The 15,880-nt window shown below is 41.0% G+C and overlaps 1 protein-coding gene across 4 annotated transcripts in view; it reads right to left on the bottom strand.

The window, feature by feature from the left end:
- TTC21A (tetratricopeptide repeat domain 21A) overlaps positions 1-15,860 on the bottom strand; it is a 31,269-nt gene extending 15,409 nt beyond the window's left edge. For 2 of the 4 annotated variants that reach the window (XM_083406083.1, XM_083406084.1), the window contains exons 1-13: positions 15,492-15,639; positions 13,815-13,944; positions 13,356-13,469; positions 12,644-12,810; positions 11,234-11,356; positions 10,164-10,321; positions 9,061-9,145; positions 6,549-6,647; positions 6,038-6,233; positions 4,628-4,725; positions 3,260-3,457; positions 2,224-2,353; positions 279-436 (exon numbers count right to left, since the gene is read on the bottom strand). In XM_083406083.1, coding sequence (XP_083262209.1) covers positions 279-436; positions 2,224-2,353; positions 3,260-3,457; positions 4,628-4,725; positions 6,038-6,233; positions 6,549-6,647; positions 9,061-9,145; positions 10,164-10,321; positions 11,234-11,356; positions 12,644-12,810; positions 13,356-13,469; positions 13,815-13,944; positions 15,492-15,518 — 1,683 coding nt within the window. In that variant the 5' untranslated portion in view covers positions 15,519-15,639. The other 2 variants (XM_083406086.1, XM_083406085.1) reach the window with 2 other exon arrangements.
- Positions 15,861-15,880: the final 20 nt, after the last annotated feature.

Raw genomic sequence — 15,880 nt, 5'->3', positions numbered from 1 at the left:
AATGCAAACTTCACCCTAAATTTTTTCATCCTAAAATTGCTTCATAAATAAAACTGAAATAAATAAAACATAAATAATAAATAAAACATAAATAATTCATAAATAAAACATAAATAATAAAACTTCATCCTAAAATTGCATGTGAGCTGGTCACATGCGTGTAGAGTAACAAGGAAAAGGCTTGTAAGCTTGGTCCTCACAAGCAGACCCACAGGCAAGGCCAGAGTAAAGACTGTTCTCACAAGCATTTACATTGTTCCTTTTGGGCTCCATCTTACCTGAAAATTGTAGCTGACTCCTATTTCAAGTGAGTGGACACATTCTTTGATGTTTCCTTGAGAGAGGTGGATCTGGGCCATAAGAAGATTGGCATCTGTTGATGTTGGATCCAATTCTAAACAACGCTGCAGAGTACCCTGGGCAGTTTCTAGTTCTCCTGCAAAATAGCCTAACATGTTGTTTTGCTCTCAACATGCCATTTTTTTACAAAAACCAAGTTATGCTTTACTTAATCTTATGTAGGCCTTCCTGAGCAAGCACAACAGTTTACTAACTTGATCCCATGCTATTCAGTGTGGTTAAGGTGAAGACAGATGGAATATTTTGGGAGCAGTAATGAACAACGGTGATTATAATATGTATTGTTTCGTCTCCTGAGATCTGAAAACTCGGTTCTGCATGTCTGTAGCATTTTCAGTTTGAACTAGAGTAAAAACATCCGTGAAAGGTGTATTGGTAGCTTAGTTCCTATGATATCACCAGCCAACTCCTGGAGCAGTTTTGCAACTGTTTTATAAACATTTAAAGGTTTTGTTTTTAATAAAGAAAAGGATAAGTTTGTAAAGAAATATACACATGATTATTTTTAAAAAGTAGACAGCCTGCTCAAAAGCATGAGGGAGCACGGCTGATGGGTGAACAAGCATCTTATATAGGAAGCTGCTGTACATCCAATCAGATCAATGGTCCATCTAGCTCAGTACTGTCTACACCAGGCTTCCTCAGCCTTGGCCCTTCAGATGTTTTGAGACTACAGTTCTCATCATCCCTGACCACTGGTTCTGCTAGCTAGGGATTATGGGAGTTGTAGGCCAAAAACATCTGGAGGGCCAAGGTTCAGGAAGCCTGGTCTACACTAACTGGCAGCAGCTCTTCAGGGTTTAAGATAGAGCTTCTACCTCAGGTACTGAACCTGAGACCTTATGCATACAAAGCAGATGTTCTACCACTGAGCTACAGTCCTTACCCAAATGGCATACATAAATACCAGATTAGCTGGAATGACATGGAAATTGCAAAGATGGGTTCACACCCTGAGTGCTCTTTTAAATACTGTCTTCTTCATATTTAAGAAACAATGGAAACAATGCCTTATGAGGATCGGCTAAGGGAGCTGGGCATGTTTAGCCTGGAGAAGAGGAGGTTAAGGGGTGATATGATAGCCATGTTCAAATATATAAAAGGATGTCACATAGAGGAGGGAGAAAGGTTGTTTTCTGCTGCTCCAGAGAAGCGGACACGGAGCAATGGATACAAACTACAAGAAAGAAGATTCCACCTAAACATTAGGAAGAACTTCCTGACAGTAAGAGCTGTTCGACAGTGGAATTTGCTGCCAAGGAGTGTGGTGGAGTCTCCTTCTTTGGAGGTCTTTAAGCAGAGGCTTGACAACCATATGTCAGGAGTGCTCTGATGGTGTTTCCTGCTTGGCAGGGGGTTGGACTCGATGACCCTTGTGGTCTCTTCCAACTCTATGATTCTATGATTCTATGATTCTATGATTCTATGATTCTATTGTTAGTGAGGATTGAGATTTGTGCTATCGCCCCTCCAATAGTGCAAGGTGAGCTGTGAGCTCAGTTGGGAACTGGACCAACCCCTCATTTTTAATGTGGTTTTGCTGTCTTGGGGATTGTATAGTGTATAGTTCTGACTCTTCCCCTTTGTCTTTGATCTTTGTATCCCCAAGTCAAGGATCAGAAGCATTATTGCTTCTTAGCTTAATAAGAAGCTTGGACTTTTTAATTCAGTTGCAGTTAAATTGTTTTAAACTGCTTGTAATATTGTGTTTTAATTGCTGTAACCCACCCTAGAAACTTAAGGTGAAGGGTGGGAAACAGCAATAATAGTAAAAGCTCATTCCCTGCAAGCAACTCCCAGCAACCTAAAATCCAGAAGCATTTTTTACTTTTTTCTTGAGGAGACACTCAGAACTCAATTTACCTGATAAATATTTAACCTGTGCCATTAGATAAAGAGGCTCAATCATTCCAGGGGTGGCTTTCACAAGTGGATTCAAAATTATAGTTACTTGCTTAAGAAGTGAAGATAAGACTTGACCTGGTAACCGAGGCTACAAAGAGAAAGTGAAATTGCATTATTTTCCAGAAAAATAAAATACAGAGTACAATTAATGTATTTGGTAAACAATCCCCAAGTCTAGCCCAGAGCTCATGGTACTTATGAACTTCAATCTGCCTACCCATTGCACATCATTTCTATGAATATATCTGAGTGCTTATGGGAACATTTATGTAGTTCCTTCTGCTGCTATCAGTAATTGTTATGTAGAGATTCATTATGAGTTATTGTGTTGTCATTTTTAAAGGGTTTTTAAAGGGTTGTGCCTTTTTATAGATTCTTTTTAGCTTTATTTGATTTTGTCATAAACCACCCTGTGGTTTGTGAAAAGGGTAGTATATAAATAATCTAATTCTGGGCACCCCACAACTGCTTGGGTGAAGCGGGGAGAAACAGCAGGGCAGCTGGAATGTAGCTAGCAAAGGAAACAGAAATCTCACAAGCATCAGACTGGGAAAGATGCTTACTGAGAGAAGTGGTGCTTCTGTGAATCCTAGCACAGTTTTCCTGCCTCGTGCTGGTAAATAGAGAGAGGTTGCAGTGCTCATGGTCAGGATTTTGGTTGTTGTGGGACTGCTATCTTTGCAAGTGCCTGCCTCTCCCAGCTCCACAAATAACTCTGCTCTGGTACAGTCTACTTTTGTAGTGTTTGTACAATCTTGCTTTGCGTAGCATCCTGAAATGGTTTTAAATTACTGACAAGAACAGGAAATTTTAGGTATACCTGAAAAATAAGCAGGATGGCATCCCACACAATCACATCCTACTTCAAACACTGACTATAAATCTCCAGCTCTCTCCTCACAAGCAAATCCATCATGTAAAAGGCTGCCACCTTTCAACCCCCAATAAATCCTACTATTTAGCAAAATGGGGAGTGCAAAACTCAAGTTTCTACCTGCTTGGGACAGAAGACCAAATATTCTTTCACAATTTCAATCATAAACATGGGATTCAGCTTTTCATAGTATTCAATGCTTAGAGGAAGTCCATGCAAAGCAGAGCAATGAAGTTCTGCAGCTTCGTTGAGAAAGGCACAGGCAGCCTGATCATTGTTCTTCCTTGAAGCAATCACACCTTGAAGATAAGCTAGAAGCTGTGAGAAAACAGCACACAGAATTTTTAATGAACAAGAGATTTGTTTTAAGTTCAACCCAAAGCTTCCCTTCAGATAATGTGCAGAATGTGCAGAACTGCAGATGCACAAATAAACTAGGGTTTGGGAACTGGGAGGGCAGGTTCATCTCTCTCCTACTTCATGTGTGGAGAGGACCCACCCAACCCTTCTCTTTCCACTTAGGTCATTAGCTCAGGCTGGATTTTAACTCAGGAAGCACCTAAACTTGCTTTGTTAAACTAGTTTCAATCATGGTCCTCAAAATGAATTAAAAGCATCCCTGCGTTCTTCTGATCAAGGTTGGCAAAGACTGTAGAGGGAGATACGGTAATAGACACTTTCCCAGTCCTTAGAAGCTGATATATTTTACATCCACACAATAATATATGGCGAAGTCATGCAAAAGTGCTAAACAGCAAATACACTTATGGATTTATCATTATGCACATAAATGCCTTTATTGTACAGCAGCCCACAGTGCCACCTAAGATGCAGAAATTATTGTGTGACAAGAGTACAATTTGATGGTTTGCAAAGCAGGCATTGTATCCATCCAAAAATAGCAGAGAATGTCTTTGCCACTAAATGTTATGGGGAAATTACAACTCTAATAATGTACCGGGAAGACTAGCTGAGTGGCATATTTTCTCTAAAAGAAGCCAGGGACGAGAACAAGGTCATTCCCTGCCCCACCAATTAGGGCATTCCAGCATTCCTTTACATCATGCTGCATTTCAGCAAACTAATGTGCCAAGCCAAAGATGTGCTGGGAACAAACGCAGTATTAAATAGTTATACACATGATCTCCCCTATGGTAGGACTTCTGAGCACAGCCAACAAGAAGAGAGCTGAATGCAATTGAACAGACTTCTACCTAATAAAACTGGTGACCTGAGGTAGGTGGGGATTAACATGACCAGTGGTATTCTTTGGCCAAATTCATCCCAGAGGCTGTTAGCTGCCAACCCTTCTGAAATTTTTGGAGCCTAGCAATATTAAGCAGGGTGGAAAATACAGTAGAAGAGACTGCAGTGACCACCGCCTGAAGAAACACACAATTACATGGGGTTGGGCAGGTGTTCACCTGCATTTGACAATTCATGGTAAGCATACACATAAGAAATCAAAGGAAATAAGTGTAATCTAACTGAAGATTTTCCCGTAGACTGCTGAACTTCCTTTAGAAACTCCAGTTGATTCTCTGCTTCTTCTATTTTCCCTCCAAGCACCTGGCACCATATAGATCCTGAAAAGTAAATATCAGCAATAAATTACATGTTCGTAAGTATGATTAAATGTACTCTGAATTACAACCACAAATGTTAAATTGTAAATCGCTAAGGCGATGAGGGGTCATATTGGGAAAGTATCATGAATTTGAGTAGGGTAGAGCTGTGGCCTCGCACCCAATGCTACCTTAAAGTGCAGCAGCTTCTTTTTGCAGTGTCACAGTTAAAATAGCCCCTTACAATTGGATTTTGACCCCATCCTCCTACCTGCTGAGTTATATGAGAGCAACACTGGGACTAAGAAGTAGGAAACTGACAGTCAGTCAGTTCTACTCCCTGGATTTGTTGGAAGAAAGTAGGCAGGTGGGGGTTAGCTGAGGGCAGGCTGAGCTTGGTGAGGCAGAGCCCTATTTGCTCTAACAGACCAGCCTCCAGTGCAGTTCACTAATCTTATTAACTGTTTGGGCAGTCTTGAGCTAGAAGTTGTTGCCAATTTACATATTACTGCCTGTCACAGCTGGGCAGGTCTGTGCTAGAGGCTGCAGCCAAATTACATATTACTAGCTTCAAGTCACATGTCCTTGCCTGGATGAATCACACTCTTTACACACACTGAGCTCTTCATTAAATGCTAGAGACTCATTCCAGCCTTTCTCCATCAAAACTATAAAGTGAGAAAATTCTCAGGAGAGACTGCTATGGTCCTAACAAGATGGGCTATGTCTAAGAACATAAATCTTTCTGGGTAGTGGATCTTCTTTGCACAGTGGGTGAGCAAATGCATAACCTCCTCTGCTTTCAGCATGCACATAGTATAGCATCTGATGTGAAAAATCTTCATGTAAGACTGCATGAATAAGGGGACAAATTGGTTCTTATGCCCCCTTTTTTTGAGGGAAAGAATGACATACATATGGCCCCACACACTGAGCATCCCATCAGATGTCACTATTGTATACAGTGGTACCTCAGGCTAAGTACTTAATTCGTTCCGGAGGTTTGTACTTAACTTGAAACTGTTCTTAACCTGAAGCACCACTTTAGCTAATGGGGCCTCCTGCTGCCGCCGCGCCACCAGAGCCCGATTTCTGTTCTTATCCTGAAGCAAAGTGCTTAACCTGAAGCACTATTTCTGGGTTAAGAGAGTCTGTAACCTGAAGCGTATGTAACCTGAAGCATATGTAACTCGAGGTACCACTGTATAGTAGAAGACAGACTCCTCCAGAGTCCAGGTAACTCCATGCACCAGACCTAAAAGTGACTTGAGGTTGGCACATGGTCCAAAGGTTTATATTTTATACTAAAAAGAAAAAATCCTTAACAGCCTACCTGTCATTGAATCTGCAGTGTTTTCATTCAACTCAGAGGCTTTTGCATACCATTCAGATGCTTCCTTCCAACACCCTTGAAGGATTAGCAGATATCCTAACTCATTCGCATAATGTGCATTACTAGATATTAGGTTGCTTCCTGAGTCTTTAACAAACTCATACACTTCTCGGAGGATATTTTGATTCTTCCCGCACTAAACAGAACATAATTTAAAGGGCAAAAAATTAATGTCATGCTCATGAAGCACATATATGATCAAAAATGCCATGTGGTGGGATGGAAGTATTGAAAATGCATAATTACATTTGTTCATTATGTGAAAAAAAACTCTAAGCATTATCAATTTATACAGCTAGCTAGTAAATTAGATTTCCCCACACATTTGTAAGACTTTCTTGGGGGGGGGGCGCACCCACAATATTTCAAATGGGGAAGGCACCAAAGATAGGAAATAAAACAAATTATTACTAAGCAAGATAGGTCATAGTAATGGTAAACATGCCCTTACCAGTCTGCTGATTACAAGGATTTTTTGAAGGTGAAGTTCGGATCTTTGGGGCTCCTTCAACTCCAAAGCAACAATAAATTCTCTAAGCATTTGCAGTGCCTGCATTAAAAAGTTTAATATTTTAAAATCAGAGACACTGCCACTTACCGTATTTTTTGCTCTATAAAACTCACTTTTCCCCTCCTAAAAAGTAAGGGGAAATGTATGTGCGTCTTATGGAGTGAATGCAGGCTGCGCAGCTATCCCAGAAGCCAGAACAGCAAGAGGGATTGTTGCGTTTGCTGCGCAGCGATCCCTCTTGCTGTTCTGGCTTCTGGGATTCAGAATATTTTTTTTCTTGTTTTCCTCCTCCAAAAACTAGGTGCGTCTTATGGTCTGGTGCGTCTTATAGAGCGAAAAATACGGTATTTTATATCTAATACACTGAATGGCATAACAAGTAGTGAGTTAACCAAAGGTGAAAAACTTGCACACATTTTAAACATAAGAGTTAGGCACTTGATTTTAAAAACAAAATCTGGGATTTTGAGTCCAATTCTTCACTCAGGGTGAAGGGTCACTCAGAGGAGAAGATGGTGAAATGCAAACAGGGGACACAGAAAGGGCTGAACTCCTCAATGCCTTCTTTGCCTCAGTCTTCTCCGATAAAGAAAACAATGCCCGACCTGAAGAATTTGGAGGAAATGATTCAGCAGAGGAAACACAGCCCAGAATAACTAAGGAGATAGTACAAGAATACTTGGCTAGTTTAGATGTATTCAAGTCTCCAGGGCCAGATGAACTGCATCCAAGAGTATTAAAAGAACTGGCAGATGTGATCTCAGAACCACTGGCAGTCATCTTTGAGAATTCCTGGAGAACAGGCGAAGTCCCGGCAGACTGGAGGAGGGCAAATGTTGTCCCTATTTTCAAAAAGGGGAAAAGAGAGGACCCAAATAATTACCGCCCAGTCAGTCTAACATCAATACCAGGGAAGATTCTGGAGCAGATCATTAAGCAAACAATCTGTGAGCACCTAGAAAGGAATGCTGTGATCACCAATAGTCAGCATGGATTTCTGAAAAATAAGTCATGTCAGACTAACCTGATCTCATTTTTTGACAGAATTACAAGCCTGGTAGATGAAGGGAACGCAGTGGATGTAGTCTACCTTGATTTCAGCAAGGCATTTGACAAGGTGCCCCATGATATTCTTGTAAAGAAGCTGGTAAAATGCGGTCTTGACTATGCTACCACTCAGGGGATTTGTAACTGGCTGACTGACCGGACCCAAAGGGTGCTCATCAATGGTTCCTCTTCATCCTGGAGAAGAGTGACTAGTGGGGTGCCACAGGGTTCTGTCTTGGGCCCGGTCTTATTCAACATCTTTATCAACGACTTGGATGATGGACTCAAGGGCATCCTGATCAAATTTGCAGATGACACCAAACTGGGAGGGGTGGCTAACACCCCAGAAGACAGGATCACACTTCAAAATGACCTTGACAGATTAGAGAACTGGGCCAAAACAAACAAGATGAACTTTAACAGGGAGAAATGTAAAGTATTGCACTTGGGCAAAAAAAATGAGAGGCACAAATACAAGATGGGTGACACCTGGCTTGAGAGCAGTACATGTGAAAAGGATCTAGGAGTCTTGGTTGACCACAAACTTGACATGAGCCAACAGTGTGACGCGGCAGCTAAAAAAGCCAATGCAATTCTGGGCTGCATCAATAGAAGTATAGCATCTAGATCAAGGGAAGTTATAGTGCCACTGTATTCTGCTCTGGTCAGACCTCACCTGGAGTACTGTGTCCAGTTCTGGGCACCACAGTTCAAGAAGGACACTGACAAACTGGAACGTGTCCAGAGGAGGGCAACCAAAATGGTCAAAGGCCTGGAAACGATGCCTTATGAGGAACGGCTAAGGGAGCTGGGCATGTTTAGCCTGGAGAAGAGGAGGTTAAGGGGTGATATGATAGCCATGTTCAAATATATAAAAGGATGTCACATAGAGGAGGGAGAAAGGTTGTTTTCTGCTGCTCCAGAGAAGCGGACACGGAGCAATGGATCCAAACTACAAGAAAGAAGATTCCACCTAAACATTAGGAAGAACTTCCTGACAGTAAGAGCTGTTCGACAGTGGAATTTGCTGCCAAGGAGTGTGGTGGAGTCTCCTTCTTTGGAGGTCTTTAAGCAGAGGCTTGACAACCATATGTCAGGAGTGCTCTGATGGTGTTTCCTGCTTGGCAGGGGGTTGGACTCGATGGCCCTTGTAGTCTCTTCCAACTCTATGATTCTATGATTCTATGATTCTATGACATTACGCTACATATTAGTATCTATGAAGCAAAACATATCCTCAAGTATAGATATGCTTAATATAAAGAGTTCACAAAGGCAACATTACTAATGATAAGCTACCCATCAAATCACTGAGGGCAAAGAGCACCATGAAGACTACGTTTGTTTTTAAATTCTAGGACACCAATTTTATATTCCAAATGTGAAAAAAATATATAACACTCACCAAAACTTTATTCCCAGTAATAGCAAGATGATTTACAACCATGTACTGGAGTCCATCTATATCATTTGGATCCTTGCTTAGGATTCTTAAACAAGAATTTGTTCAAAAGTATTAAGAGAGAAAAGTAAATTATAGCATAAATGACTTATTTATGCTATTTTAATTTCAATTACAGTATGCCTATTATTGAACGAAAGAAAATCTATGATTAATTAAAAGCTACATACTTATTGCTACAGAGTCACACTCAGATAAAGGAGAAAACAAGTTTAAGGTTTAGAAAGACAGAATTTATCTCATAATTTTAAAAGACAAATTGGAGAGTGGGAAAGATTGTTTTAGGGCAAAAATGGATTTTGTGACTTATCAACATCTGCTGAAAGTGGAAAGAGTTAGAAGACTTAGGAGCACCAGGAAGGCAATGTTAGCTGAAGCACAGAACACAGTAGCCAGCACAGTCTGTAATTGTGCAGGTACTGGGGACACCTACTGGCCATTATGTTGAACATCCATAAGAATTAGGATTATATTTTAAATAACCACTTTATAGGGAAAGAACCAAAGGTCAATGGAGGAGCACAAGCGTTGCATGTAAAACATTCCAGGTTCAATCTCTGACATCTCTAGGACTAGGAAAGACTCCTGCCTTCCCAAACTGCTGCCCTCCAGATGCTTTAACTGACAGCTCTCATCATCCCTGACCACTGCCACCTCTCCCATTAGCCAAAGACTTGGAGAAGCAGATATGTCTCCTGCTGCCAGCCATGAAGATCCTGAGACTCCCTGGTGAAGCTGCTTCCAGAGGATTCTCCAGAAGGGCCCTCAGAGTGGGTTCCAGCCTGAGTGCCAGCAGATAAGCCCCTGGTGGAGTCTAAGGGAAAACCAAGCCACCCACTATCCCTCAAAAGGGCAGAGGCCTCAAGATTCATACCCAGCCTGCAGGGTCACAACGAAGTATGTGCCTGAGATTCCAAAGTCACCATGCTAGTCAGGAATACAGGACTCATAGTGAGAGGCAGCTTCCTATACAAAGGTTGGCCAACCTTTTTACAAATGAAATGGCACGTCTCAATTTCTTCCGTTGCTGAAAAATCATCTCCTACCGTTTACTTTCTTCTGCAGTTTGCTCCCAGTCCTGTGATGCTAAATGTAGTCTCATCTTGATGACAATGGCTGGTGTAAATAAAGGGAAAGTAACTACTAACTGGCTAATTATTTCCAGAGCTCCGGAGTAATTCTGCTGCACCATGAAATATTTTGCCTATAGAAAGTGGCGAGGAGAGAAAAAATACATATCATTTGAAAGAGCACTTAAGTGGATGTATGCCACCCCAGTCAACACAAGATATATACCACTTTCTGTGGCCAGTTCATAATGGAGTCACATCACATTCACCTATCCTGGATTTTGCCAGCAAAATCAATCCAATACAGTTTTGTAGTCAGAAGGCAATTGCCCAGTGAGAGATGCCTATGGCAGAAGTTTCATTTTTTAAAAAACAAGTATGGAGTACACATGCTGTCACCACTGCAGCAAATAAGAAGTGGAATTTCAGTCAATCACATTTTATCCTTTTAAAGAATATTGGAACTTTTTAAAAGAGGTTTTAAAAATGTTTTTGTTTTATCTCTTATTTGCCATCCTGGGCTCCTCTGGGCATGGTATTAATAAAAATAATGGCAGCCCATTTTTTCATCATGGCCTCATCAAATGATACTTTTAGAACTAGATGGTTATTTTGTTGGTATGTTGGCTTGTATGTTCCTTGGTTAAAATTTGATATGTTTTAACTGCTTTAACTGTGAGAGTTTATGAGTTTGTACATGGTTCTAAACCATTTGCTTAAAGAGTGATCTAAAGTCTTTTAAATAAACAAGCAAATATATAATCAAATGACATTTGGTCATCTCTGTTCTACTCAGACCAAACCTCCTAAATTTGGCTTTGTAGGATATATCCAGGCAATCTGACAGAGTTAGTGACAGATATTACCACTGATTTCAATGGGCTTCAGTGCAGCTAGCTCTGCATAGGTTCAAGTTAAAGGATTTTGGAGTTGGATTTTCAGTACCCCAAGGTTTCAGCCTCCAGGGATATAGTTCTAACCACTTGGTTATCCTGTCTAAAAGGAGAGAGAGAGAATGATAGCAAAGCTAAAAGTAAATTATCTACCTTTCCCATCATCCCAAATATTTCTGTATTGTCTTGAATCCCTTCATCCAAATATTTTATAGCCTTCTTTGCAGCATGAGCTTTGTCACTAGTAACATATATCCATCCTTTCAAAACTAGTCCCTGCAGAGGTGGAAAAAACAAACACCTCCTCAGCAAAGTAATGAAACTCTTCAATTACAGCATTAGTATGTCAATAGAATGTCAATTTAATAGTACACATACAATTACTTTTTTCAGATACAAAAGTTAAAACGCAATTAGAAACCAAATATATAAGAAACCTTAGGACACTGGTGTTTTCTGATAAAATATAACTAAGAACAAATACCATCCTTCTGCCAAGACAATTCACATCACAAAGTGCCCCGTTGGATCAGATCAAGGGCTCCTCTGAAGTAGCATTCTGGGCTAGTCAAAAACTCTGGGAAGTCCATAAGCAACTGCATTCACCACCTGTATGTTCCCAGTCTTTATGAACTTTAATGTTTCATTTAGCTTTTATAGCCGGGTGATAACCATTGATAAATGGTTGATAACTCCATGAAATTTCCCGACCCCTTTCAAAGCTAAGTAGAAAAAGGGGTGCTTTCATTTAACAAACAAACCCAATTTTAATTTAATTTGTGTTTGTACCAAAGTGGAGAAATCCACTTTGTGAGATTTGGCTTCATCACTTTCAGTTCAATCATGAGCTGTCTAGTGAAACTAGGGTGTTGATAGTTAAGATTTTTTAAGAATGAAGGACCTGGTATTAAAACATGGAAGTACCAAGTTGTTATCCTCCTCTGCACACTTACCAGGGAGCTTGCATTTAACTCACTGGGAATTACTGCGGTGTATACGTTTATAAGATAATGCAGTTTATCGACTGATTCACATTGATGTGAAAGAACAGGTCTGATTTCATAATAAGCAATGAGAAACACAGTGAAGATTAGGTAGTACACTGGCCCCAGTTCAGAAGGCTGATCACATATATTTCAGCTGACTTCCTCAACTGAACAGATGGTTGGCACTGTCAGCTTTGCCAGCACTGAACATCTGTCACAGTGGGAAGGGTGAAGGAGATGTCTAGAGTCACTCTCTGGCCTTCCTGAAACAGAAGTGCTGACAGTTTGGTGCTGTCAGAACTGACAATGTTTACCATCTGTTTGGTAGTCGGTACACATTCCAGGGTGACTATGCATACAACCTTGAGTGCTGGATGCAGATATCTCCCTGCTCCCAGCTCCTTTTTGTGTGCTTGAGTCCTTCTGATCCAGAAGGGCAATGCATGAGGAAGGCTGTCTTTGAACAAGGATGACACTTGCAAGAAGGTTATAACTATGCTTTTCTGGCTTACATTCTATGAAGTATTGAATAGGTCTGGCACATTTCAATGTTCAGTGAATAGCCTGATCACTTTACCTCTCTTGCTCCATTAGACACTTTCAGCATTCTGTCAACATACTCCTTTGCTTTATCATTTTTATTCAGGAGCCACAGAAACATTCCAGCATAATACAATGCATTACTTCCGGCCGTCTTCCGCGCTTCCTTTAATTTGGTTTCCAAGTCCAAAAGAGCAGAAGTATCTGAAAGTAAACAGGGCGGGTAGTGGTATATGCTACCCTTGTTATCCACTTGTCTGGTTTTCACGTATCACACAAGATACGCCAACAAATAAGCTCCTAGGGCTGATTCAAGGAAAACAATTTGGGAGGAAAGTTACATCATGAAGTGTGCAAGGTATGAAATACTTAGAGAATTGCAGGTCTTTTTTCATGTTATGTTCCAAATGTGAAAACTGTTTAAGTCAAATTGCATTTGAAACTGACGGAACTTCTAAAACTCTAGGTCTTGGTTGTTATTCCCAAAGTGTAGTTAATTTTAAGTGTAACTAGCAAAACTGTGCACTCAAGTTTTATATTTCTTTCCTGGACTTGTGTCTTTTGCCAACCTTCCATACTCAAGATGGCAGGATCATACCCTCTTCTTGATTTATTTATTTTTTTTACATATCCCCTGCCCTCAATTTTTGTTTGATTGATTTTAATACTGTTATTGGAAACACCGAATCTCTCATTTCTGACAACTTGTGATGAATGGCACAAAATGTATTTAATAGCACTGAACTTACCAACATTTTCACATCTTTTGTGCGCATAAATGAGACCCAGGAGGCAACATAAGGAAACATCTACATGGCGCTTCCGGGCATTCTCTAGTAGTACAATGCCTTCTTGAATTCGGCCTGCAAGGATGTAATACAATTGACTCATGGGAGTGCCAGATTTTTATGGTGGGTTATCAGAATGGTAAAACAATACCAGAGATATATGCAAGCATGGTGCGCTTTCTGTTTTCACTTCCACACCTCAGTCTGGGGTGAGTTCCTAATGTGAAACTTAGTGTTTCCTAGCCTTTGATATGCTCAGGTTTCATCTTTTTTAAAGCTTTCCAGTTCTCAAGTTACCTTGGTATGCAGAACTCAGATGCATTAAAAAAAACAACCCTCATTTAGCTCAATTAGGCTTTTACATTGTATTTTGTTTCTAGAAAGATGCACTTTCAAAGTTTATTGATTTAAAGTATTTACCAAGAAGCAATGTTCCAAAACCCTTGAAAAACAACAGCACTGGATCATTAGCATGTTTTGCCAGTTCAATGTTTGTCACTTGAACAACATAGTTGAAGTATTTTTCTTGAGCATAGTATAGAATTTTAGCCTTGAGGGGGAGAGAAAGAGAAAATCATTGCTTGCTTGCTTATTATGAATTTCATAAAAATTATATACCAGTTTTGTAAAATTACTCAAAGCAGTTTAGAAAAAGAATAAAACAATAACATTATTAGTAAACAATTAAAGCTTTCAAAAAATTAAAACCAGCAATAAACTAAAAACACACCAGCATTCTAGGTAACTGGGCAGGCTTGCCCAAACAAATATGTTTAATATGTGCTAAAGTGTACAGTGAAGGCACCTGCCCAGTATCAATAGGCAGGGAGTTCCAACGTGTAGGTAGAGCCACACTAAAATGATGATTTATTACAGATGTGGAATGGGTATTATGTGGCACCTGTAACAGTGCTAGTTCCCCAGACTGTAGTGGTTGAGAAGGCAAATATAAGGTGATCTCACAGGTTTCAAGTTATTATGGGCATTATATATTAATAGTCCTGACCCTGTAGAAAATTGACAGCCAATGCAGATCTCCGAGCACAAATGTTATATATACTGGCAAGGTCTCGCTCCTTTCAGCAATCGCAGTGCAACATTCTGCACTAACTGCAGCTTCTGGTTAATTATTGTTACTAATTGAACACACCACCCTGTACTCGGGGATCTCATGGTTGGTTTCTGCTTGAATCCAAGGTGGTGGCTATGGGAGGAGCAAGACCTTTCTGTCGCAGGATCAGGATGTATGTGTGTGAAGGAAGATTGGAGGAAGTTAAAGACTATTTACAGAAACACTATAAGATAATGAATGTTTGATGACACCAGATTGAATGTAAAAGGTTATTAGCAAAAAGCCTAAAGATTAAAAAAGATTTTTTAAGATATAAGGAAATGTAATTATATTAAGATATTAAAATTATGACAAAATTAAATTAGGACAGAGGGAAGGAATTTGCTGACAGAATATATGATCTGGAATACAGAGAAGGAAGGTCTGGGGAGGTCGGAGATACAGGTTAATGCAAAGAATATAATGAGGATAAAAATTGTTTTTATTTTTTCTATTTTTCTTTTTTATATTTTTTGCTGTTTTGTGTTTATATGTTATGTTATTGTATTTTTCTATTTTTCGTTGTGTTGTGTTTTATTTTTTGTCGCTTTATACTTATTGTAAAACCCAATAAAATATTTATAAAAAAAAGGATGTATATGTGTGCCAATAAGCGGTGTATCATAAAGACACCGCAATCTCCGCTGCCCCACAGGCCAAGGAACCCAGACCCTGGGTATTCGCCTTGGACCCCTGGAATCTCGCCCCGCTTAGGTGGGGAGGCTCTGCACAATGGATACAGGGCAGCGCATGGTGTACGCAGTGCCCCCTCTCCGCTTTCTCTTCACAACAACCCTGTGAGGTAGGCAAGGCACAGCAAAGGAGGGGTTGGGGCGGGTGAAAGTCCGCGTGAGAGCCATTGGGTGAGCCGTCTCTACAGGAAAGGCAGGATTTTAAACCTCCCACGAATTAATAACGGGGCCTGGCACCAGCCGCAGCCAAGCCGTGAGGCGAGTTCTCTCCCTTTGGGATGGGAAAGGGAGTACCAGGGCCTGAGGGTCTTCGTCAGCCATGGCCGCCGACAGCAACCGCCTGGGCAACGTTCGAAACGCCAACCGCCACAACGGCACGCGCCGCCTTCCCTTCTCAAGACGAGCACCTAGAGCAGCCAACCGCCGCCCGGCGTGCGTGGTTACCTGCGGTCACGCCCCTTCCCGCTCCCCGTTGCTAAGCTCCCGATCCTTCTCGTCATCTTTCTCGAGGCGCGAAGACCCCGCCTCCCTGTGGTTACTACTGGTAGCCTGTCCGCGCGGGCCGTCACGTGGAGGGGGACGCCCTCAGCCTATAGAGCGCGAGCGCGTCGGCTTGCTCTGTGGTCAGCTGCGTCCCTCCGCCAACCTCCTGCCCTCCCTGCGCATGCTCAGTCGGCGCTGCA

This window comes from Podarcis tiliguerta (assembly GCF_965153285.1).
Source record: "Podarcis tiliguerta genome assembly, chromosome: 12".
In the NCBI taxonomy this organism is placed as follows: Eukaryota; Metazoa; Chordata; class Lepidosauria; order Squamata; family Lacertidae; genus Podarcis; species Podarcis tiliguerta.
This window is presented reverse-complemented; position numbering and strand designations above follow the sequence as displayed.